Below are 23,649 nucleotides of genomic sequence, written 5' to 3'. Positions count from 1 at the left end.
CACAGGAGGTTAGTTTTAGAGGAGTTATTCATGTGAAAGTACTGATATTGTGGAAACTGCGCGCAATATGTCCCTCTGACATGCAGGAGCACAAAGTTACTGTGTTTCAGTAAAAGTCCTGCATTGAAAACGTAGCTGTATGAACACAGATGGTCCAAATGGAGCTCATTTGAACCACAATGCATACTGTTTAGTAGTTTAATGTGTAAAAATACTTCATATTGTATCAATTCATCATTTATTTTCTGCAGTACAGTAAAAAGTGCAATATTTCCCTCTGAGATGTGGAATAGAAACATGAAGTCACATAAAAATGAAGAAAAAAAAGTCATTTTGCAGCTATGTGGTAGTTTTTTTTTGTCTCTTTGTGGTTCTTTCATTAACATTTTGCAGGTGAAGCCTGGAGGACCGTGGGTCCGTTCAGCAGTCCATCCATTCACACGGGTCATTGAAGGGTCCCTTCCTGAGACACTTTCATCGATGTCGTATTGGACTTATGAGGAACAATAAATATATTCCAAAGTTTACCTGAAATTAATACGAGGCTTCAACAGTAAGAGTTAGAAACCTTCATCCATACTTAATCTTGATTACAGCAATCAAAGCCTGTTTCATGTAAATATAAGCAACTGACTATTGTTTTAACATGATAAACTATAAATCTATCCCTTAATTATATGATTTCGGAAGAAATTCCAGATGGCGACAAGAGAAAAAAAACAACGAAATGTAATTTTTATTCTTGTCAAAAACATAAAACAATTTTAATTCATGAGGTTTAAAAATACACCGAAGAAAACCATCAGGTTAAAAACAAATCTGATAATTCATGTCTGAAACACTTTTGTAAAACTTCTGTAGCTTCATTTCTGTGTCAATCTGACATCAAACCATTAAATCCTATTTTGCACACATGAAACATGCGGACCAAAATAGCAACAACAACTAAACTGAGACACGTTTGGTTTTTCTCAGCTGCTCTGGGTGAAGAGTTCCTCCTTTAGTCGATGGTAGCGTCCTCTCTTGGCCATCAGCTCACTGTGCGTCCCCTCCTCCACGACGGCCCCCTCCTCCATGAAGATGATGTGGTCGGCCTTCTCCACAGTCTTCAGCTGGTGCGCCACCACCAGGACCGTCCGGCCGCGGGCCAGAATCTCCTGCAGCACCTGACAAGTCAAACACCGGGTTTTTACTTCATGCCCATGTCGGTCTGGTGTTAAGCTGCAGTCCTCTTTGGACCATTTCTCTTCTCTAGCGCTGCAACTAATTATGATTTTTATTGTCAATTACTCTTCAAATTATATTCTGGATGAATCTTTTGGTCTTGTTCTGTCTGATTAAAAATCAAAAACCTCAAAATGTTCAATTTAACAGAGAAATCCAGGAAAATGTTCATGTTTCAGAGACTGAAAATTTATATTTTAAAGTTTACTTTAAGTCATTTCCCGAGCCAATCAGTCTCTGAATGATGTTGTTTAAAGTCACAGTGAAATTAAAAACTGCATTTTTCTATTTCTAATCATGTCGACTGGATCTGCCCAGAAAACCTTCAATGAAAGGTGAAAAAAAAAAAGGATCCCGAAATCTCCTTCTGGATGTCTGAGCTCCTGAAACTCAAATTGGCTGCAGGTATTCAGGTAAAATGATATTAGTGGCAAAGACATGCTCAGAATATTTGTATTTTTTATACTCACAGTATGCTGTGCCTCGACATCCAGTTTACTGGTGGCCTCGTCCAGGATGAGGACCTGCGGATCTCGAACCAGAGCTCTGATGATGGCGACGCACTGCTGCTGTCCCGCTGCCAGTCGGCCTCCACATTCCCCGACATCTGTGGACACAAATAATGCAGTTATATAAATATATCAAAATCAAACAAGCTTTGTGTTACCTGAACATCTCAGAACCTGCCTGTTCCAGAAATCTCCGAATTTTACAGTCAACCCTCATTAAAATATCTAATCTGGTGTCCTGTGATCACAAACTTTTAACAAAGACTGTTAATAAAGGTAAATTCATATTTAACCACTTTTCCACTAATTTCTGTGGAGATTATGTCACAGTTTCCTTTCCACAATGCAGAGTGAAGCTTAATGCAGCATTAAAGAAATTGGACTTAAAAGTTACAATTTCTACAGTACATTTACTAACTTTATGAGGTTTTTTTCATCCTAAAGTGTGAATATAAACGAGGCTTTATTCATGAAAATGTCTCAAGCACAAGATAAAATATAAACAGTACATAGTCTGGCCAAAAAAACAACCTACTGAGGAACCTTAACGGACAATAATTACAGTTAAAATATGACACTGAAATCTAGAATATGATTAAATAGAATAAATAAAACTGTATTTGTGGAGTGGGTTTAATGACTCTTGTGATGATAAAACTTTTAATTCAGTACAATTAACGACCATCTGTGTTTCTATTAAACGTGTGAAGCACAAAGATGACGGCAGCTCGGTACCTGTGTCGTATCCGTGCTCCATCTCGGAAATGAAGTTGTGCGCGTTCACCTTCTTCGCAGCTTCCTTCACCTTCTCGATGCTGCAGTCCTTCAGGCCGTATTCGATGTTGTATCTCAGGGAACCAGAAAACAGCACAGGATTCTGGGAAACCAGGGCTATCTGCAGACATAAATACGTAGTAAGTGACAACGTGGTGCAACAAATGTTGGGTACAACTTCATGAAGTGGGAAAAAAAAATATATAAATTTATAAAATAAGATGTGAAATCCAGTTTATTTTAAGATAATAACGTGATTTGTTTCTCGAGGACAAAAACCTGAGAAACCAGACGACAATGTGAGTGAAACACGCCGTCTCACATACTTTTAATTCAAGGATATCTGATGGAACATTTACAATCAACAAATCTCTTTTTCTTGGTAGTCGATGCTGCATTCCTGTCCTCGTTGGGGGACATTATCTCCACTCAGACATGTTTGTAGCAGAGACGGTTAGTCGATGAGTCGGTCCAGACTGAAACATCTCAATAACTAAAAGCTAGATTTCATAATATTTTGTACAGACAAGCGTGATATCCAGAGGATGAACTGCACGGACTCTGAATCTCGTGACTTTTCCTCCGACATCACCAGCAACCAGAGGACACTAAGCCCCGCCCACCAATAGCAGAAACCTGACTGCACCTCAGGCCTGTCAATCAAACAGACCAAACAACCAAACATGCCGGTTTTTGAGGCCTAATATCTAATTAATGACGGAATTATTTTCAGATTGACCATCAGAAAATTAATAAGAAGGAGTGACTTTAGTGAATGACACCATAAAGACTTGTATTGACTTTGTATTTCATGAGAGAAGTTCAATGGGAGTCTATGGAGCCGGAGTCTTTTTTTTTTTTTTTTTTAACCCAACCCCTAGTGGTCCTCAGTGGTACTGCAGTTAAAGCCATCGGCTTTGTTTTTCAGATGCCGAAGCTACGTCCACTTTTATATACAGTCTATAATTCTAACAAATACGGTGTTCCTGTAACTGCTCCTGTAGCGCCATCATCAGGTCAAAATGTTAATTTGTCCAATAATTAGGTTTCTGCCTAAATACCCGTTAGATACATTTAATACATTACATACACGTATTAGTCATCTTTAATGGGACATGTTGGCCGTGGTCTGTTAACAAATGTATTTAAATGTATAAAAGACATGTTGATACTGGATTGTATTTGAAGTGACTGTCAGAGGTGAAGCAGAAGATCCTAATAAGAATGGCTCTTCCTACTCGGCTGTTTGTAATAACAACCTGCATGATGGGACATGACTGTGAAGGTGGTGCAACATACACAACTTGCCTTTGTTTAATCCGTTTACATGTGCATCTTATTTTTGAACTCTTACATTGTGCCTTCATGACATGTCTTTCTATTGTCTGTTGTTGTGAAGCACTTGAAACTTTACTTTCATACAATAATCTATATAGAAAAAAGGTGCATTCCGGCATGATTTGGTTAAACTGAGCTCCTCCTGCCCGACTCTACCTTCTGATTCAGGTATTTCTGTTTGTAGCGGTGCAGCGGCTCTCCGTCCAGCAGGATCTGTCCCTCCTCAGGTTCATACAGCCTCTTCAGGAGACTCACGCAGGACGTCTTCCCGCTGCCGTTGGGACCCACCAGGGCCGTCATCTTCCCCGGCTGCAGCGCCGCCGACACCGACTGCAGAGGAACACGTCAGGGCAGCGGTGATACATCAGTGTCAACGCGAGCGATACCGCCAGGACGCAAACTGTTACCTTCAGAGCGAGTTTATCTGGAGGAGCCGAGGGATATCTGAAGGTGACGTTTTGGAGAACAATTCTTCCCGTCAGCTTCTCGGGAGCTAAATCTCCTTCCTTCTTACACTTCGGCGTTCTGTCCAGGTAGCTGAAGACTTTGGAGATCACGCCGACTGTGGACACCGTCTCGCCGTAGCAATACAAGAGCTCCTGTGACAAAAAAAACCAAACACAACATTAATATTGTTATAATCTACGACTCAAGTACCTTAAATATCTACGATGGAGCTCACCCTCAAATTGTTTGACATGGGCTTCTGGTAGAGGAAGAAGGACACGAGACTGCCGATGGTGAGGTGACCGGACGACATGAGACCGCGGGCCTGAACCAGCATCAGGATCTTTATCCCCAGAGACACTAGCTGAACGGGAATAAAACGTACAACGGAAATCAGACACACAAAAAATACAAATGCCGTGAAAAATCAAATGTTAGAAAAGACAAAAGTAAAGATACTTTTTCAAGTTTATGAGATGCTGAGTCACCACTTTTACTTTTTAAGACGCAGAGTCAATACTATCTTTACGTATCTACTTTTACAATCTATCCCATAATATTGTTTTAGTGAGTTAACATTATTGACATAGTGTCTTTAAACTTTTTTTAAATTTAACATACAATATGTTTGACATCTTTGCTATCTAGTAAGTTCAAATAATCTATTTGCGACTGTAACTGCGACTACTGAAAATGTTTTACTTCTATAAATATCAAAAAGTACCTGACAGTTATGTGGTTGAAACATAAAACCCAGCGCCAACTGCTGGAGCTAAAACAAAATGAAGCCAATGTAAAAGTGCCAAAAACTGCAGTTCCTCCAGTGGCCACTTGAGGCTCCAAACTCCAATCTGCATGTTCGAATTTTCCAACTTTACAGCACAAATAAACATGTTTTCATGCGTTGAAAGCTCAACATCATCGTAACCTTTCCGATTGAACTCCGTACCCTCTGTATCAACAGGAAGATGGCGCTGTAGACTCCCGAACGTCTCTTGATGGCGCCCATCTGCTGCACAGCCTCCTGGTACCTCCTTAATTCTTCCTTCTCCGCCTTGAAGCTGCGGACCGTCCGAATCCCGCTGACGCTCTGCGAGGCCAGGTCTTTGGTGTGAGCATGGCAGTCCTGGATCTGGTTCTTCAGCTCCTGTAGGCAAAAAAAAAATTAAAAAATAACACAATTCAGTAACATCACGACAGCAGACTGACTAATAACTCAATAAATAAAAGCTGAAAGTTCTCCAGCTGTAAACAATTAATCTTCTTTCGTCATTTTGACTGGGCTCAGTTAACTTTCTTCTTCTCTTCCTCTTCTCTATAGAAAACTCGTAACAAACTCCATCATTTTCCTGGCTGTTTATTTGTTGTGTTTGTTTGTTTTTTGTGAAGTGCAGGACAACAAAGGAATTAAAGATTTGTAGCATTTCTTTCCCAATACGAGCAGTTTTCTACGTTTTTTTACCGTCCCGTCACGCCCACCTTGGACAGGTGGATATATTTGTTTTGCACCACGGCGAGGAGCGGCATCTCAATGCAGGTGAGCACGGTGAGCTCCCAGGACAGACGCAGCATCACGGCGATCATGAGGCAGGTCTTCACGGTGCTGCGGACCGCCACGTTGGCGTTCAGCGCCACCGTGCGGCCCATCCTGTCCACGTCGCTGTGCAGGCGCGAGGAGAGTTCTCCTGCACCGGGACACAGAGAAAAGAACTTTAAAATCTCTGCAGAGTTTCAAGGTTTTGTTACAGATTTATTGACACACACATCCCTGCAACTAAGATCTTGTGGAAGAACAGCGGAGGCAGATTAATAATGCACATGGTTTTGGAAATAATGTGTTAAACCTTCAGAAAAAAAATGGGATTTCCTGACCCTGGAAATCATGTCTTTAACAAACATGCCAGATACGATGACACGTTCCATCTCACCGGGTTTGTTCTCCTCGAAGAACTGCACTTCCTGCTGCAGGAGGCGGTGATACAGCAGGTGCTTCAGCCTCTTGTTCAGTCGGGCCAGAGTGCACATGAATATGCCTCCTCTGAGGCTAGAGAACAGCGCGCTGTTGAGATGGAGGGGAAAAGGTAAAGTTTATTTTCAACTCACCGAGGTGACAGAAAACGCAACTGTTTGTGTGTCATCACCTTCCCAGAGAAACGAACACCAGCTGTCCGACCTCGTAAACGAAGCTGTTCTGAAGAACTTGACCGCTTAACATTTCGATCACTCTCCCTTTACACAGCGGGATGAACGTTTCACCTGTTAGGAGACGAGTGACGTGAACAAGGTGGATAAAATCTCTATATGTAAGGCAGCTGTAGCAAATGTGATATTTCCTTCTTACAGATGACTCCACAGATGAGGAAAGTGAAAGCTGCGATGAGGTGAAGAGAGTCCGGCTTGAAGTATGTCAGCATCCTCGTAAGTAATCGCCTGCCATCCAGTTTGCTGCCGTCCTTTTTCTTCCTTCCATCCCCACAGAGGCCCTTTTCCCAGACGACGCAGGCCAGCGCCGAGGCCGCGGGGACCAGGAGCAGCGCGCCGAGGTCGGGCGACGGCCCCTCGTACGGCTCCGACGGAGGAGCCGTCAGGAAGCGTTCGCTTTCCAGCACGGGAGCGAGCAGGCAGACGAGCGCGGCCAGCCGGCGGAGCGCGGCCCGGGACTCTCCGTCGGTCAGCGCCGAGGTGAACACGTGGAGGACGACCCACTTCACCGCCCCGAAGGCCCACACGCCCGCCAGTCCACCGCGGCCGGAGCACTCCAGCAGCAGCAGGCCGGCCCACAGAGACGCACCCAGAGCGGCATCGAGGAGAAGGATTGATAATCCGCAGGCTGACACTGCCTTCATTCCTTCAGTGGACGGTGAGGTTGTAAGAATCTGATCCTGGAACAGAAAATGTTAAAATCACTCAACAAGGTTCCCCACAAACATCACATTTAATCTCTTAAATTTGTGCCAATGATATTTGATCGATCAATCAATAATTTGTTAGAAATCTCCCCGCTGAGGAAACTGAGGCTTCAGTATGACTAACCTAATGATGTCATACCTATTAACATATCAATCAGGGGGACCACACCTGGACTTTAACCAGAGTTCCCACATTAAATCAAACATTAAATTCTCTGACTTTCACTGAATAAAAAGTTGAATTTCGATGAAGGAAAAACAATCAGACACATTATTTTATTCCAATAACTTTGTGTGTTTATATTTATTAGTTCGCGGGTGTTTTTAACTGCTTAAACAACAAACTGAGCAAAAATATTTCTTTTTAAATGGGACCAAAAGAGTGAATGTCCTGGGGCAGCATGCTTCTTACTGCTGTTTGTCAAATCAGTGGCTACTACTGGAGTAAAAACACAACTACAATATCTCCCTGTGTAACATATTAATGAAGAAGAATGAATAAAGTTTAAACACCCAAACCATCTGATTTCATGTTTTACACTGCAAACATAGAAGAATGTTCCTAATATCATGTCATTTTAACACACGACGAGTTAACAGCTGTTGCTACCAGCTGTTGCTACCAGCTGGTAGCTTCAGTGATGACGACAGTCACCGGCAGCTGTTCAGCCTGTGACCCACTGAAAAGGTGAATGAAATGGAGGTTATCAGGACTCATGTTAGAGGACTTACCGTGTATCTCTCGTCCTCTGTCCACGACGAGCTAACCGACTGTTACGTGCAGGTGGTTTAGTTTCACTTTCGGTTTAACGTGTGGTTCCTCCGTACTCCTTAAAAAAGGAGATAAAAACAGTTCGTCGACACAATTTACCAAACTCCGTCTTCATCTCAGTTAATTTCGTTTCGTTATCTGACGCTCGAGTCGACGTTTGGGCTTTTACAGAGAAAACAAGGGCTGTCTGTCGTTCCGCAACACAAGCCACCAGATGGCGGTAGTTTGTTCTTTCGGGTAGAGACAGACTTCCGCCGGAAGTAGTCCTTCAAAATAATGGCATGAAATAGTTTGAAACGTGTGTCTTTTATAGGAATACATTATTCAAAATTGAGGAAAAACAATAAAACATTGCAAAAACTCGAACTGTAGTCTCTCCTCACTTTTTAAGTATTTTCTAAAAATATTATTCAATTGAAAAACATAAAATAATGTTGATATATAATGTTAATAAGATTGCAGCCTTATAGTTCTCCTGTGATGGAATAATACTGCCTGTTTTTTTTTTTTAATTATTATTATTATTATTAACACAGAAAAAACAAGAGCAGTGTGATGAACTACAACTTGACAACCAGTGAATTCAATATAAATGTTTATAACCCTTTCCACCGTGGAGGTTCATGTTCTGTGACTGTTATCCGTTATGACACCAAGACCCACAGCCATTATTTGAAGGTAGTCAAGCGGCGCGAAGAGACTGCCTGGTGCTGCTACGAGTAAAAGAGTGTGTTGCAATTCAGTTATTCTGAATCAAATTTGATTTGGTTATGGGGTGGTGGACTCTTATAAGGCCGCTACTTAATTTTTTTATTTAGTAGGCAGAAGTAAGAATTTCAAACATTTTAATTGGTGTAAAATCAGATTCTTTTCCCTTCTAATGGGAACAACTTTCGGGTATTTTTTAGTGATTCATTGTACCATTGCAAACAGCTGTTTGGCTGCAGGACATCTGGACTAAAATCTATTCAGAAACGGTTTAAACGCCACAAATAAAACAACAGTAACTGCCAGGCTAATGCAGCTCTGGAGTTTTTACGTAAAATTCAAATCAATACGTCCCTATAGTCTTTCACGTGAGTGCATGTTGTGAACACTAAAAGGAGTTATTTATTATTAGTTTGAAAGAGTAAATGTTGTTGATCTTTTACGCTCGGATGGTAACACAGGAACACTCAAAAAAATTCACACAAGACAACGTTGATAGTTAAACATTTATTCCTCCCCGATCAAAAATGTATAAATAAAGAATTTATAATAAAGATAGAATTTGGCCCAAAGCACGACAAGCCTCTAAAAAGTACTAATAAATCCTCTGGTGGATGTGACATACCTGAAAAGTGTATTTGAATCTTCAGTCACTTGTGACGTAATATAAATCTTTGTTCGAACCTGCGCTGCTGGTGTGATCATCTCTGATCGGAGCTGAAAGCAAAACTCAAGTTTCAGTGTCGTAAAACCTAGCTCGCGTGAGAGCTGCGCCCTCCTCGGTTCCCTTAAAACGTTCCTCTGAGGAAATGTACCATGTGAAATCATCCGTGTTCCTCTAAAAGGTGTTAAATTATGCTGCAGTCATCATCTAGAAATACACCAGCTATGTAAAAAAGGCACTGTTCCATTCAGGAATGACGAGCATGCTAAAGAAAAAAAACAGCACATATAATTCATCTTCTACGCATGACAGTGAACACGTCAGTGATCCGATACTTCTTAAAGAGTGATATTTTCAGCCAGTGGTGCAGGACGCTGAATGATCCTGCTTTAAAGATACCAAAGGTGTCAAACAACGAGCGATCCTTTTCTATACGTATAGTTCAGTCAGATTAAAGGTCTACTGTAACACTTAATTAACTTAAAAGATAAGGCTGGTGCTCTTCTATATTATTCTTAAAGTCAACAAATCTCACAAAAAGACCAAAAACCATCAATCGATCAATCCGATTAGCAACTATTGTGTGTATAAAGCCCTGATGTGTCTCCAATGAACTCCATTCTGCTGCCGGAAAGTCACTTAGTGAACTAAATGTGTATTCATCCGTGATTTAAAATAGTCCCCAACAAAGACACAACATAATTCCTGTTTCATTCATATTTGATGAAAACTACTGGGTCTCTAAGCCTTTTAAAAAAAATGTAAGTGCATATTAGTGACCCATTTTGTTTATTTATTATTTTTATATCTAAAGGTCAGTCGGTTTATGGCTGCACTCCACTCGGCAACGCTGGCATGTTTACATCGCAGCAATAAAACACCAGCATGCCGTAAACTGAAATAAAGCTTTAACATTTAACGTGTGTGAAACACGTGTGTTGATATGCTGCACAGAGCTTTTAAATCCTCCAAGCACGAGCAGCATGGGCTGTTTTTACATGCGTGTTTCGGAGCAACAACAGACATCATAATTGTTATCTAATCTTCAGGAATATTAAGACCTTCATCACGTCGGTTTACATTACATTTCATTTAGCTGACACTTTTATCCAAAGCGACTTACAACACACCGATGGTACACCATCGGGAGCAATTTTAGGGTTCAGTGTCTTGCTCAAGGACACTTAGGCAAGTGGACAGGAGGAGCTGGGGATCAAACCACCAACCTTCATTAGTGTGCAACCCACTCTACCGACTGAGCCACAGCCTCCGGTTAATGTCACTCTCACTACTTCCACAATAAATGAGGTTTGACTCGGATTACTGAGGCTGCATGCGCGGTATTTAAGCACAGCTGCACTGGTTGGTATCTGGGACTCGATGTGGACCAATCAGATCTTTCGTAGGCACCATGATGAATTAGACATGTTGGAAAATCTTCCTGCAAGTAAACTACTTTCATCTGTAGTTGCACTGGAACGAAGAAGATCAAATGCTTGCTTGTCAAATTAGGTTAAAAAAAAAGCCAAAGATTTCCAAAGATTGTGCTTCCTGTCGGGTTAATGCGGAGGTGGCAACGCACTGCTGATTTTGGCCTTTTTGTGATTTGTTTACAACAAGACAAATACAAATTAAAAACAGCCTTATCCTTCATGTAACTCCTGATTACTAAGGCCTCACTGGGATGCACTCCCTCCTCCTCCCACTTGTATTACAGCTCAGTTTGCTTGATGTCGGATCACAAACGCACCTTTAAAATTCCAGCCGACATCTCAGCCGTGATTCAAAGTGACGTCTCAAACGAGGGATAAAGTGATATAATGTAGTAGATTGTGTGATCACGTAGATTAAGATCAGCAGCATTATACAATAAACAGTACAATCACATCCTAGTTGTAAGTACACATCTGTTCATTTTGGTTTGTAAGATGATCACACAGTGCAAACCATTCGTGGCGTTTGTTTTCTGGCTCTCCCGGCGCTCCAGATGTCAGGAGGGTGTTGCTGTCGTTTCAACCACAGAAGAGTAAACTTTGCAAACATCTGGCCTCTGCAAACGTTCAGGAATGGTTTGCCAGACTGCGTGATGCGTAGCGTGGATGCGTGTTAAAAAGGTGACACGGTGCGAGCGGGTTCAGAGGCTGGTGATGAACTCCGCCCCGTTGGCCGAGGACTTGTCTCTGTCGCCCTCCGTGGGCACGCTGCTGTACTGGCAGCCGGGGGCGACCTCGAGCCTGGCGGGGTCGGAGGGCGGCGCCGAGGGTTGACCCTGCTGCGACGCCGCCGCCTTCTCCTTTTTATCCAGCCAGCAGAAGGACACCATGAGGAACACGGCGGACGAGGCAACGACGGCACTGCAGGTAAAAAAGACGTGGAAGTACTGACCTGTTCGGTCAACCAGGACTCCTGCAAGAAAAGAAAAAAAAACACCAATGATGTCAGCACATGTTTTTATAGGTCCAATATTTTCCTCTTTTGCAAATATTCATGCAAATGTATCCTGGAAAGGATGATGTAATATGGAAAAGAGGTTTAATTGGTACAGTTCCAGGTCATTATTTCCTGTTACAAAAGAAAAGAGGCTGAAAACATGGACGTCAAGACCCAAACAAAACTTCATAAGACCATAAATCTGAGAGATGAACAGACAACTGCTGCACTTTTCCCTGAAGTGAGTAAATGCACAAAAGTCAGATGCAAAAAGTGTGACATTTGTTTACAGGCAAGCACACAGTTCAACAAATGTGAAGAAAAAAATAGTTTCCTCCTCTGAAAACAAAAAAAGCTCTTATCAACAAACCTCCTGTAAAATGAAGCACTACATCTACTTCTCTTCTACTGTAAGTACGAGCAGCCGACCTCCAAGAGTCAAACTTAGATAATCGTCTTTATGTCATTGGTGACTGTCAGTAGCAATCCAGGTCAGACGTCCTGCATGAGTAACGTGAGCGTCTGTTGTGAGTCCTCACTGCGGTTACGTCACCGCTCGGCTGTGGAAGCAGCCACAGAAACACACGATGTTATTTGAGACGGAGCCGCTGCAAGACTCCTCTCCTCCCCTATGAAGCCCTGACTTATTCCCTTTTGTTCGCTTTGGCCACACGGACTGAGAACATGCTGTTATTTACAGCAGCAGCCTGCAGCGACGCCCCCCCCCCCCTCCCATCCCCGTCTGCAACTCTGCCATTCACTTAACATGCAAGTGGAAACATGTGCACCAGAGGACAGGCAGGATGGGCGTCGTGTGTTTTGGTCCACGGTATCATCCTGATTATAGTTTACAATAACAAAGGGGAAAGTTGGAGGAGGCTGAACCGACGCTGCTGAAGCTACTCCAGGAAACACAAACATCTTGTACAGAAAAACACAACCGCGTACACCGACAAGCTGCACACGCTAGAACGGACACGAAAAAGTGATGGGACGAGGGTGGGAAGGGTTGTTGTTTCCATGGTAACTCGTGAAGTTACCAAAGTCGACCATGGAAGTTTTCTGTGTGTTTGCTTTAATAATCTGGAGACGCGATTTCTGATGAATCCAAGATGAAAATGCAAAGTTATTGAGATTCACTACAACTCACTTCTGAACCTACAAAAGGTCATTTCTGCAGAAGATTAGAGGTTTCCACCGTGTGCTTCTTCTGAGTCTTGTTTCAGTGCAAAAAAATGCATTTTAAATTTGCCCAAAATAAAAGTATTTCTTCCCTTTTGTTTCCTCCGAAAACTGAACTGTGTGCATCCTTGACTTTTTTTTTAAATTGTTTCATTTCACTCCTCAAATGAGGCTTCAGCACTCGTGAGTTCAACAATAAAAGTTCTCTTTAGTGTCAAATTCCCTCCTTTGGTTTCGTTCAATGCTTGTGTTGAGCAGCTGTGGAGGATTAGCAACACAAACAGGAAATGTGGTACTAAAAGGATTGTAACTTAAGAAGATATTGACTATATTTTTGGGCTGTGGGTTTTGAAAGTGCCTTAAGAAGGGAAATCCCTTGAGATAAAAATGTGAGTGTCTTTTACGCTGTTTTTTAGCTCTTTAGCTTGAAGTCCCATAAAAACATAGAAATTCAAAGTCAGTTTTGAGCATGAAGAGCGTTAAGAGTCCTCAAAACAAAAATCTGGATTTATTTAAGTGTTTGTGAAGAACAGAAATGATGTCTTGTTAGTATGGTGTGCTATCAGTTTATTGTATATCTGTTTTTTTTTTTTTTTACTGTGTGTTCTACCCACTGAACAAATTCCAGCTTCTCCACGAATAAAACTGGCCTGAAGCTGTAAAACTGCCCGCTGAGGCAAATTCTCTCCGGATCTTATTGGATTATCGTGTGACTGTTTTCTACGTTTTCTCCATATCTTTGCTTTAAATCTTTTTCCCCCCTCGCTGTCCGTGCGTGCGTGCGAGTACGTTACCTGCCAGCGGAGGGCCGATGAGCAGCGTGACGCTCTCCATGATGGCGAGCAGGCCCAGGGCGGAGGGGAAGCGACTCATCTCCACGATATCCATGAGCACGGTAAACATGAGGGAGCCCACCACGGACATGGAGAGCCCGTAGATCACCACGTAGGTGAGCAGCACCGGGAAGCTGGGCCCGAAGCAGCAGATGCTGTTGCTGAGCCCGTTGACCAGCAGGGCCGAGGCGAACACGTAGATGTGCCGACCTTTGAACCAGGGCATGTTGAAGATGATGCCGAACGGCGGCCGCACGATGATGTTGACGATCCCCAGGATGGAGAGCAGCAGCGCCGCCCGGCTCTGCTCAATGTCGTTGGCCGTGGCGTAGGGAACCAGGTACACCAGGGGCACCACGAACCCCAGCATCATCCACGTGATGCCGATGGCGTACGCGCAGTAACGCGGGTTGTTGCAGAACTGATCGAAGGCCATGTGTTTGCTCAGGAAAGTCAGCAGGCAGTTCCTCATCGTCCTCAACCTCCCCGTTTTCTCCCCGTCCGTCGGAGGCGGTCCGTGGTTCATCAGCGGCGGGCCTCGGCGCTTGTTGGGCTGGAGGGGCCTCATGACGGCGCCGCACACGCAGCAGTTGAGCAGCAAGGCCCCCAGAACCAGAAAGCTCCCCCTCCAGCCGAACTCCGTGTGGAGGTAGTTTCCCAGGAAGGGCAGCGTGCACAGTCCCAGCGCCGTGCCCGTGGACGACATGGCGTTGGCGAACGCACGGCGACGCATGAAGTAGTGACCCAGGATGGTCACGGCCGGCTGGAAGCTGAAGCAGAAGCCGAGTCCTGCAATGATGCAAGAAGACTGTCGGTTTCTTCATCTGAGACGGCACAGAGATAAGGATTACATGGAGAAGATGATGTTTGATCTAATCTTTTCCATGTGAAGTATTCTGAACAAGACTCCACTTCAAAGTTATTTTTTTGGGGGGGGCTTATTTTCAAACGCTCTGGCTGATAGTTGTCTAAAATAATAAGATTAGAGTTGCCAGGTTAATTGCTAAACAAGGAGGCATTACTGATTCTGTCAACAAAACCAAAGCAGTTTTATTACAGAGGATGTAAACAAACCTGAAAGTTAGCCAATCACAGGGTGCTTTCCAAAACTATGTTTGGTTTTGAGTTTGATCCGAACCAAAATATCCGGAGTGAAAAGTGCTTTGGACCACGGTTTAGACCAAAGGACCAGAATCTGGTTCGACCAAAAGAGGTGGTCTGGATCAACAGTTCAGAGCGGAACGAAAACATGAACCGTGGTTCAGACTTCGGTCCGAACTTTAACGGTGTGGAAACGCCCCTTTTTGGAAAAATTATATAGAATTATTAACAGCACTAGAGATTTCAGTTGTGTCAGAAAACAACAGCCAGAACAATGAAAATTCAAACCAAGTTGTCATAAAGTGGAATTATTCTTCAAAATGGGATTTATTTGTATTATTTCAAATTTTAAGCATCACTGAGTCATTTGTTAAGACATAACTTTGCATTTAGTGGTGCAAAAATCTCGGGTTTTGGTCTCCACCAACTCCTGAGAAACATATCTGTCTCTTTATAGCTGCGACACACTCCACTTTCTTCACCAGCAAACTTATGTCTGTGGTGTTTGGCAGGCAGGTAACCGTAGCGTGTAACCACGGTCATTAGGGTCACGCTGGAACAACAAATCAGTGGCGTGTTTGCTGACCTGTGATGACCCCGGCGGTGACGTAAAGCTCGCCGATGGTGCGGGTGAACGAGCTGGCAGCCATTCCCAGCCCGCTCAGGACTCCGCCCAACATGACTGTCGCCCGGCAGCCGAGTCTCTCCACCAACATGCTACAAAAGGGACCTGTGGATCAAATTTAATACTCTTAGTTTAATGCATACCAGAGCAGAAGTGGGCAAAAAGGTTTACACAGCGGAGGCGAGGTCGTTTTTTTTTTTTTCTTAATCCTGCAGCACTTTTAAAATCACTTGAAGCTGTAATCTGTAGCGGCCGAACAACCTTTTTAAGCACTGAAAGCACGGCTGAAAATATGTTTGCTCTCTCACTTGCTTTCTGGATTCGTGCACTCTGCGTTTTGTCTGACGTACAGTAGTTTGTTGACACATAAACAGTAAAATGTCAGTTCAGTGAGATTTCGCTACGTCAGCATGAAAATGTACTTTCTTTCAAGTGTATAACAAATGTTTTCATCTCCAATGTGACATTTTGAAAGTAATTGGTCCTCATTAAATAACCACCGCAGCGCAGAGCTCGACCCTTTTAACTTTCCAAAAAGTTGCTATAATCTCAGCCTGAAACAATCCAATCGGGTCGGGCCTGACGGTTCAGGTTGCGAATTACAAACTCGAGTAATAAATCTAATCAATTTCTAACAGATGGAGCATTTCCAGTGAGCAAAGATGTCTCTTTTTCTTAGATGCCTGTTGCTTAGACTCCTCTCTGCTCATGTTTCTGTATGTGTTCATGTTTTTATTTACTTGTTTATTTACGCTATGTAAATTTGTATGTTCATTTGCACATACAGCAGGGCAGCGAGATACGATCACAAGTGGTCACTCGAGGCGCACATTAACGCCCGGTGTGAACAGACGTGCTTTGAGCTGTGGACTTTAATCACAGAGGGCGGATTTTGAGAGCAGGTCTGTACCAGGACTCGGTGTTTGAACTTCAAAGCATTTTACACAGTTTGGGAACAATACAATTAATCCAAATCTTTATGTACATGCTGTAGGTCACTTCTATTCTTTTCTTAAAAGCTTTATTTGCTGCTGAATAAATTCTTCAACTCACAAAACTGGCAGGGAGAAGGCTGCTTTATGCGGCTTAATGAAGATAAAGCTGTGATTCTTGTCACATTTCTTTCAGCTAAGGATCATTTCTTGAGATCAAAGCATTCCTGTTCTCCAAAATCCATGAGAACTGTGTGCAAAATCCACAGTAACTTTCAAACCTCCAGTCTGTTCAGAATACGGCAGAATTAAAGGATAAACCAAACCCAACCAAACCCATAACTGTCTGATACACACTGGTTCTGCTTTGAAATGCCTCAGGTACATCAGCTGTCGTCACAAAACCCTCCAACATCAGGAAAAAGGGGGAAATGGCTGAGCGTCGTTTTCAGGAGCGGAAGATAAAAGGAGAAGAAGAATTTCATTTCATTTATGAGCCACCAGCTATTTGTTTTGGTGCGGCTGCAGGTTTTGATATATTAAAAAAAAAAAAAAAAAAAAAGGGTGATAACTGAACACCAACCGCAGACAAATTGCACTTTATAATGTATGGAAATGGAAAACTTCTTCTTCTTATAGTTTTAATAAATAAATCTCAAGAACTTGAGGACATTCGTATAAATATTCATAAGGTTTATTGCTTCTTTTTTTTATGGTAATTATCGCTGAAGTCTTCGGTAAACACCAATGTTGTATTTAAATACAGACAGTTCAAAGTCTAGTATTACTTGTATTATTTATTCCTGTCCAACCGCCACAATATTCATCTAAAAAAAACCTGTTTTTAACACTTGTAATTTAGAAACTCTCCTTCTGAAGGTTCGATATCCTGTGCAACTTTTCCCACCAAACTCAACTCTATTTTTAACAGATTTTAAGAAGAAACTAACAAAACACTTGAACTGTGCCGACATGTGGCAAAATTAAAAATCTTCTCATCGTGACTTCTGCTATGCAAAAAGAATGTGTGATGATATACCCTAAATTAATAACTGTCAGGTTAGTTAATGTGTCACCGATTGATCCTCTGTATTTACCCCACACTCTTGTATCAACATAATTTCCCGCCCTGTTTTATGTGGGTTTATGAGGGTTACATAAAAGCTTGTGCACTGAAGATAACAATCAATGAAGTGTTTCTTCGTGCAGCGATCAGCAGACTCTGACATTTCACTGGAAAGTCTATGAAGGCGAAAAATAACTTGAAGAAATGACCCCGTAAAATCATCATGAAATCGAACCCAGTTTTCTACACAATAAGGGATTCAGAGGAAACAATGCAGCGTTACCGACCAGCATCACTCTGTATCATCGCTTCATTAAGTGACTAATGTTTATCCAGAACTTTATTTTACGGTGAACCGAGAAAAACAGGAAACGAAATTCCAAATCAATCATAAACGCACCAACAGAACAAAACTAATTTTCTGCTTTTTAATGCGTCAGCTGCAGAACTGAGGATTTATGTTGTCGTATCTCAAAAACAACTTCAGGGTAGTTCAAATATTTACTGGGAAAGGAGAGAAGGGGGTAAAGGATAAACTAGTTAGATTTGGGGGTTGAAGGTGAAGGTCACAGTGACTTTGTGTTATCCCACTGTTGTGATGCAGTAACTCAGGGAGGGCTTTGAGTCAATGTCTCCAAATTTGGCACAAAACGTTCGCTTGGACATAACAGGCCGATTGTTTTTTGGTTTTTTTTATAGTCAAAGGTCAAAGGTCACTGTGGCCTTACATTCATCCCAGCATAAAGTCTGTTCTGCAGAAACCTAATGAAGTAACGTCGGTCATATCAATCTAAGGAAGGCTGCAGCAGAAAAACTGCAAAGGAATGAATGTGTGATTTCCTCATTTACAACTCACAGTATCATTTTAAAGTCTGGATTATTATTATTATTTAAACTTGAATCAATCTGTGTGGTTTGTGGGAAGTAAAAGGGCGGCAGTTTCTCACGGAATAATCTTCTCTAAGTCAACATCAACACAGAAACACATTCTCTCTCTCAGGTTTCATATCTGTTCTGTGCCGGACAATAACAGCAGGTACGAATTAAAGAAAAAAAAACTTTAAAAATTGAGGCTCGGGGCATCAAAGAGCAACTTAAATGTTAGATTTATGGTATTGTAAGAGGTGATAACAACTGAAGCAATAATAATCTAACTCCAAAAAAAAATCTACCATGGTTTATAAGTGAGTAAAGTAAAAAAAATAAAATAAATAAATGAAGGTTTAAGATTAAGATGTCCTGAGTGGGCAAAATGAATTAAAGCTTTGACTAAAAAGGTAACTTTGGACCCATTTATTTCTGCCCGCTTTTACCTCCCGCGTGGAGCACCGACGTCATGATGGACGGCACCCAGGATGTCTCGCTGTTGGAGGCGTAGAACTCGTTCTGCAGGTCGGTGTAGAAGATCCCCACGCAGGAGGGGAACGCCAGGGTCAGGGCCAGGACCAAGATGGTGGCGACCAGCACCACCCAGCCCCATCCGCCATCTGGAGCCTCGACGGCTCCCGTCACACCCGCGGGGTCTCCTTGCCCTCCGCCATGCCCCCTCTCCGCCAAATCACAGTCGCCGGCCTCCTCAACCGTCTCCTGTTGCATGCCGTTGGCCCGCTGGAGGCAGGGATCGCTCGTCCCCCCGATTCCATTTCTCTGAGTCATTTTCTGCTCGGCGGTTCAGGCGAGGCTCCCGTGTCAGCTCTGTAGGGTGCGTAGTTGCTTCTGCTGTCCATGTCACTGGGACTGTGACTGACGCGACCTTTAAGGAGACCTGCAGTCACAAAAGCAAACAACTTCTCAGGTTCATGCAGAGCGGCTGGAGGGGAGCTGATTTTCAAAAAAGGGGGTCGTGTCGGTCTCTCATGTCCCAACTGAAATATCTTAACTGACTTTAATGGTCCCAAAGGATTAATCCCTGACTGAAAGAAATCACCACAAGATTTCTCAGCAGAATTAAAAGCTCCTGGGAGACGACCACAAGCAGTACACATTTCCTGTGTAAGACCGTGACTTTATCAGCATTTCAAATCAGAGAATGACCTTGCGTCCTTTAAAAGACTCTGATGAGTTCCTGGACAAACATGCCGGTGTGGATGCAGAGGAAATCTGGCCGGCATGAGACGAACATGAACTTGTGAAAACATCTTGAATGAATAGTCGTCTGTGCAAAATGTTCCAGCAGCATTTTTCCCCAAAGACACTTGATACCATTTGCAGATGTACCAACTACTGAGCAGATAATATTCCTGCAGCTCTCGTGGACACCTGAACGTTACAGCTCGCCACGGTTACCGTAGGGTGCATTTGTTTTTAAATAGTTTCAGAGCTTTAATGGAGATAATTCATCATGCAAAGACAAAAGCCGGCTTGCAAAATTATTACCTTTGAATAGAAATTGCCCAACACTGAATGACACATTCGGTCCTCAGAAAACAGAAGCATTACAATCGTCAGAAGAGAATCGATGATGCAGCTTTTCGATTCCTCTCCAAAGCTGTGAAACACTACGTCAGGGAAACTATAGGTCAGTAAATACCTTTAAAAGAAAGTTTAAAACATATCTGTTTACTTTAGACTGAAACCAGCTGCACCTGAAGCTCTCTTCCACTACTGTGCCTTTAAAATGCATTTTGCTTTATTCTATTATATTTGACCTCTTTTTTTATTTAATCAAAATGTTGTCTTGTGTTTAATTTGATCTGTTTTTACGCATTTTATTTTTAAATCACATTTTAACATGTTTTTTTGAGCTGCATTTCTTGTATAAAAGGTGCTTTACAAATAAAGTTTATTATTATTATAGTATAAGTTGAACTTTTCTGATAAACTGAAGAATGAAATGTCCCTCATCAAGGTTGAGAAAAATTGACTTTTTAAGTAAATAAACCTGAACTCCCTGGAAAAATACATCGTTTTTCTCAACTTATTGACTTTTTAGAGAATCGTGTTTCTTACAGAAGAGAAATGATACAAATATCTGATGATCTTATATAAAATGATGCATTACTGTGGTTGTAAAAAGAACAGTACATAAAGTAGTTAAATGAAGCACAACCTTAAATAACTACAACAGGTAAATTAACATTAGTTTAACAGTAATATTATTCCAAAAGCATTATATTACATAATACAACTCTGACAGGAAGTATTTACATCAGTATGTACTTATACTTTTGTTACCTTAAGTACATTTTGCTTTAGCAGGATTTCAACTTGTATTGGAGTCGTATTAGTACTTTTGCTTCCACTACTGGAGTTTTCCATAAAATATCCATGTTTTGCTTGTGCTTTACAAAAAGAGCCGGAAGATGCATAAATATTTTTTGACATCTAAAGAAAAAGTTGTTGGTATCACTTTGTTTTTCTTTCTCAGATTAAATGAATGCGTGAGAAAACAGTCCTGCAGAGTCAAAGTGCACCACAGCTTCAGGTCAGGGGACGTCCACCTACTTTTGTCATGAAGTGAATATATTCCTGCTCTGACTGGATCAGCGGGAGGAAATTGAGGCCTCTGCATGTCTTAGCAGTCTGAGCCGATGTGCACATCCTGCTTCCCTCTTTCACCTGCACTCTGCAGAAGCTCTCAATGTTTTCTGGAGGGATGTCTGGAGAGAATATTTGATTTATTTTTCTCCCCTGATAAATAAAAATGATGCTTTTATCACCCCACACTCCCGGGACAACCCATGTAGGGATGGGACCGCAGCGGAACTATCACCACACGCTGGTGTATTCAGGGTTGTTGTTTTTTAATTTTAAAATATATATTTACTCTATCCACATTTTCAGCTGCATTACCACGAGGGTTTTTTGCACCCACGTGGCAGCTTGTTAATATTTCAGCTTGTTTACGGCTGAGAAGACGGATGCACAGCGCAGACCCCATCAGATCTAACTGGCTTTTGTCATTGCCGACAATAAAAGTTGAAAAGCAGAATGAATTTCCTTTAATATCTCTTGTTTTCCATCAGTCTGATTCCCTCGTCACAGATACATATCCTGCCCATCACTGACTCAGCCGTTCACTGCAAACAGGAAGCGATGTAACCCCCAGACTCTTCCTTGACGTGCGTAAACGTACCCAAACACATCTATATATATATATATAGATATATATATATATATAGATGAGGTAACACTCGCCTTTTTATATCCTGATCGTGGCCGTCCAGCCCTGCTCGACTCCCGACAGGAGCGGGAGATCCTCGATGATTACGGGAACAGCAGCGGACATCCACGGGTCTCCTCGTTACACAGCGCCAGCGGTCTGGCGGGGGGCGGAGACTGGTGGGCGGGGTGGGCGGGGCAGCGCTGGGACTGGGCCCTGCTCACACCGCATGGAGACTCTCTGCATAATGAGGCGTTTGGGTGGGACACAGTGCACCATGTAAATAAAGGGGGGAGGATGTGAGAGAGAGAGGGGGGGGGCTGGTCATGTGACAGCAGGACAGTCTGCAAGCAATACTTACTCTTTTACCGGACTTCAAGGTTCCTCACATAAGTAGTTTCCTTTTCTTTTTATGATTAATTACACAAAACATTTTAATTTGTACACCCCTACGTCTATCTGACAGCTTCTGTTACATCTTAACACTTTCCATTTCTTTATTTTACAGCGAAAACTTTTTTTTTTTTTTTTTTTTAAATAAACTCCTTGTTCACTGTGAAATTGAACTTCTTCAGGGTGAAATGGCGGTGAAATGGCTGGGTGACCCTTTACCCGTCCGTCCGTTAATATAAAAACTATTTGAGGCGTAAAAATATACAATATTTTACAAAAAAAAAGAAGCAAAAATTAACTTGCAAGTCAGAAATAATTACAGATCATCTCTGCACTACCCCTAAGATATATATTGTGTCTCTCGACCTGCTGAGAAATGCTTGACTCATTATACAGGGTGTTAAAGAGATAAAACAATATATAGTGATGTTCTTCTTCTTTCTGAATAACACCTTCTTTGACCTCATTTTATTGATCTGTTTATGATGATCATTTTTCTGTTTACCCTGTGAATTAAATTGATCACATGACTCTCAACACATTGATTTGTTCCACACTTACAAATCATGAATGTTTCCATTATTGATTTGTTTAGATTTGTTATGCTGCTGTTTTATCAGTGGAGTTGACTCACGCTAAACAAAGTACAAGTGATTTGTAAGTTTTCATTATAAATATTGAGATATTATAATTCAGGGATTACAGTGAAGCCAATACGTGGTAGAAATATGGGATTTTTTTTAAACATGTATTAAAAAAACTAACCCTCATGTGCCTTTATCATGCGAGTTTTTCTCACATCAAAAAAAGCACATATATGGAGAATGGACATATAAATAAATGAGTCCATAAATAAAATAATTTGCCATCAAATGCACCAAAAAAATAAATATTGGCATAAATGAACTGATAAAATTCCTGAAACAGAGTCAACAAATCTGTGAGCCACAGTTTAAAACACAGACACATTTTATGATTAAAAACCAGACTGGGTTTTTGTTAAAATCGTTACATGTAAAGAAACAACATTGGTAGACAAAATTCAAAAAATATAAAATAAATAAAAGTGAAACAAACAAATCAAGACAAAATGTTTTTTGTCAGCTTCCAAACATTTCTCCAGTCTCCGTTGACAATATTCACATTTGACATCAATACTGTTGATAAATGAACACAAAGTTAATAGGTGAAAAAAATAAATCCAATACGTCTAAATGAGCGTACAAGTGTGCATGTCCACAAACGCATGCAGGTGTTTTACAGATTAACTGGCTTAAATGATGCATGAATTAAAAAAAAAAAAAGTTCTTTAGCGCATTGACCTGCGGGGTCGCGTATATAAAACCAAAGATTGGAGAGGGGGGGGGGGGGCGTGGAAGGGTCTGCGATCTGTTGAGCTAGCTCTTCTTTATCTACCGGAAAAAGTTAAACCGACGCGACAAAGACACACAAAAAAACAAAACAACAACAACAAAGAAAAACAAAGAACGTGTGAGTCGAGGATAGTCTGGTTGGAGACCAGCTGTTCCGCATGAGAACTCTACACCTACGAACCACGGAGCCATGCCGTCCCTCTGCTCCCCCCCCCCCCCCACCATGCATCACATACACTTTGCACTAACACAGAGGTCAGACACAAT

At 41.9% G+C, this 23,649-nt stretch overlaps 2 protein-coding genes across 4 annotated transcripts; both read right to left on the bottom strand.

Annotated features, from left to right (window-relative positions):
• Nucleotides 1-711: 711 nt before the first annotated feature.
• Nucleotides 712-8,190, bottom strand: tap2t (transporter associated with antigen processing, subunit type t, teleost specific). 2 transcript variants are annotated; one of them, XM_069704489.1, is made up of 12 exons: nucleotides 7,934-8,190; nucleotides 6,634-7,174; nucleotides 6,434-6,548; nucleotides 6,221-6,351; nucleotides 5,772-5,977; nucleotides 5,221-5,439; nucleotides 4,528-4,656; nucleotides 4,253-4,444; nucleotides 4,002-4,175; nucleotides 2,469-2,628; nucleotides 1,695-1,831; nucleotides 712-1,166 (listed from the first exon to the last, which is right to left on the bottom strand). In XM_069704489.1, the coding sequence occupies exons 2-12, from the start codon at nucleotides 7,136-7,138 to the stop codon at nucleotides 972-974; spliced, it is 2,163 nt and encodes a 720-aa protein (XP_069560590.1). In that variant the 5' UTR covers nucleotides 7,139-7,174; nucleotides 7,934-8,190; the 3' UTR covers nucleotides 712-971. The 2 variants fall into 2 exon arrangements, with proteins under 2 accessions (XP_069560590.1, XP_069560591.1); XM_069704490.1 differs by having other exon boundaries at nucleotides 5,242-5,439.
• Nucleotides 8,191-9,629: 1,439 nt separating this feature from the next.
• Nucleotides 9,630-21,751, bottom strand: slc16a5a (solute carrier family 16 member 5a). Of its 2 annotated transcripts, XM_069704487.1 has the most exons (5): nucleotides 21,652-21,751; nucleotides 18,828-19,279; nucleotides 15,478-15,621; nucleotides 13,752-14,579; nucleotides 9,630-11,751 (listed from the first exon to the last, which is right to left on the bottom strand). In XM_069704487.1, exons 2-5 carry the CDS (start codon nucleotides 19,168-19,170, stop codon nucleotides 11,480-11,482), a joined length of 1,587 nt encoding a protein of 528 aa, XP_069560588.1. In that variant the 5' UTR covers nucleotides 19,171-19,279; nucleotides 21,652-21,751; the 3' UTR covers nucleotides 9,630-11,479. The 2 variants fall into 2 exon arrangements, with proteins under 2 accessions (XP_069560588.1, XP_069560589.1); XM_069704488.1 differs by lacking the exon at nucleotides 21,652-21,751 and having other exon boundaries at nucleotides 18,828-19,299.
• Between the last annotated feature and the right edge of the window lie 1,898 nt (nucleotides 21,752-23,649).

Source organism: Brachyistius frenatus, unplaced genomic scaffold (assembly GCF_029030835.1).
Source record: "Brachyistius frenatus isolate BFR_SWC_R1_liver_20210118 unplaced genomic scaffold, ASM2903083v1 Contig_51, whole genome shotgun sequence".
In the NCBI taxonomy this organism is placed as follows: domain Eukaryota; kingdom Metazoa; phylum Chordata; class Actinopteri; family Embiotocidae; genus Brachyistius; species Brachyistius frenatus.
This window is presented reverse-complemented; position numbering and strand designations above follow the sequence as displayed.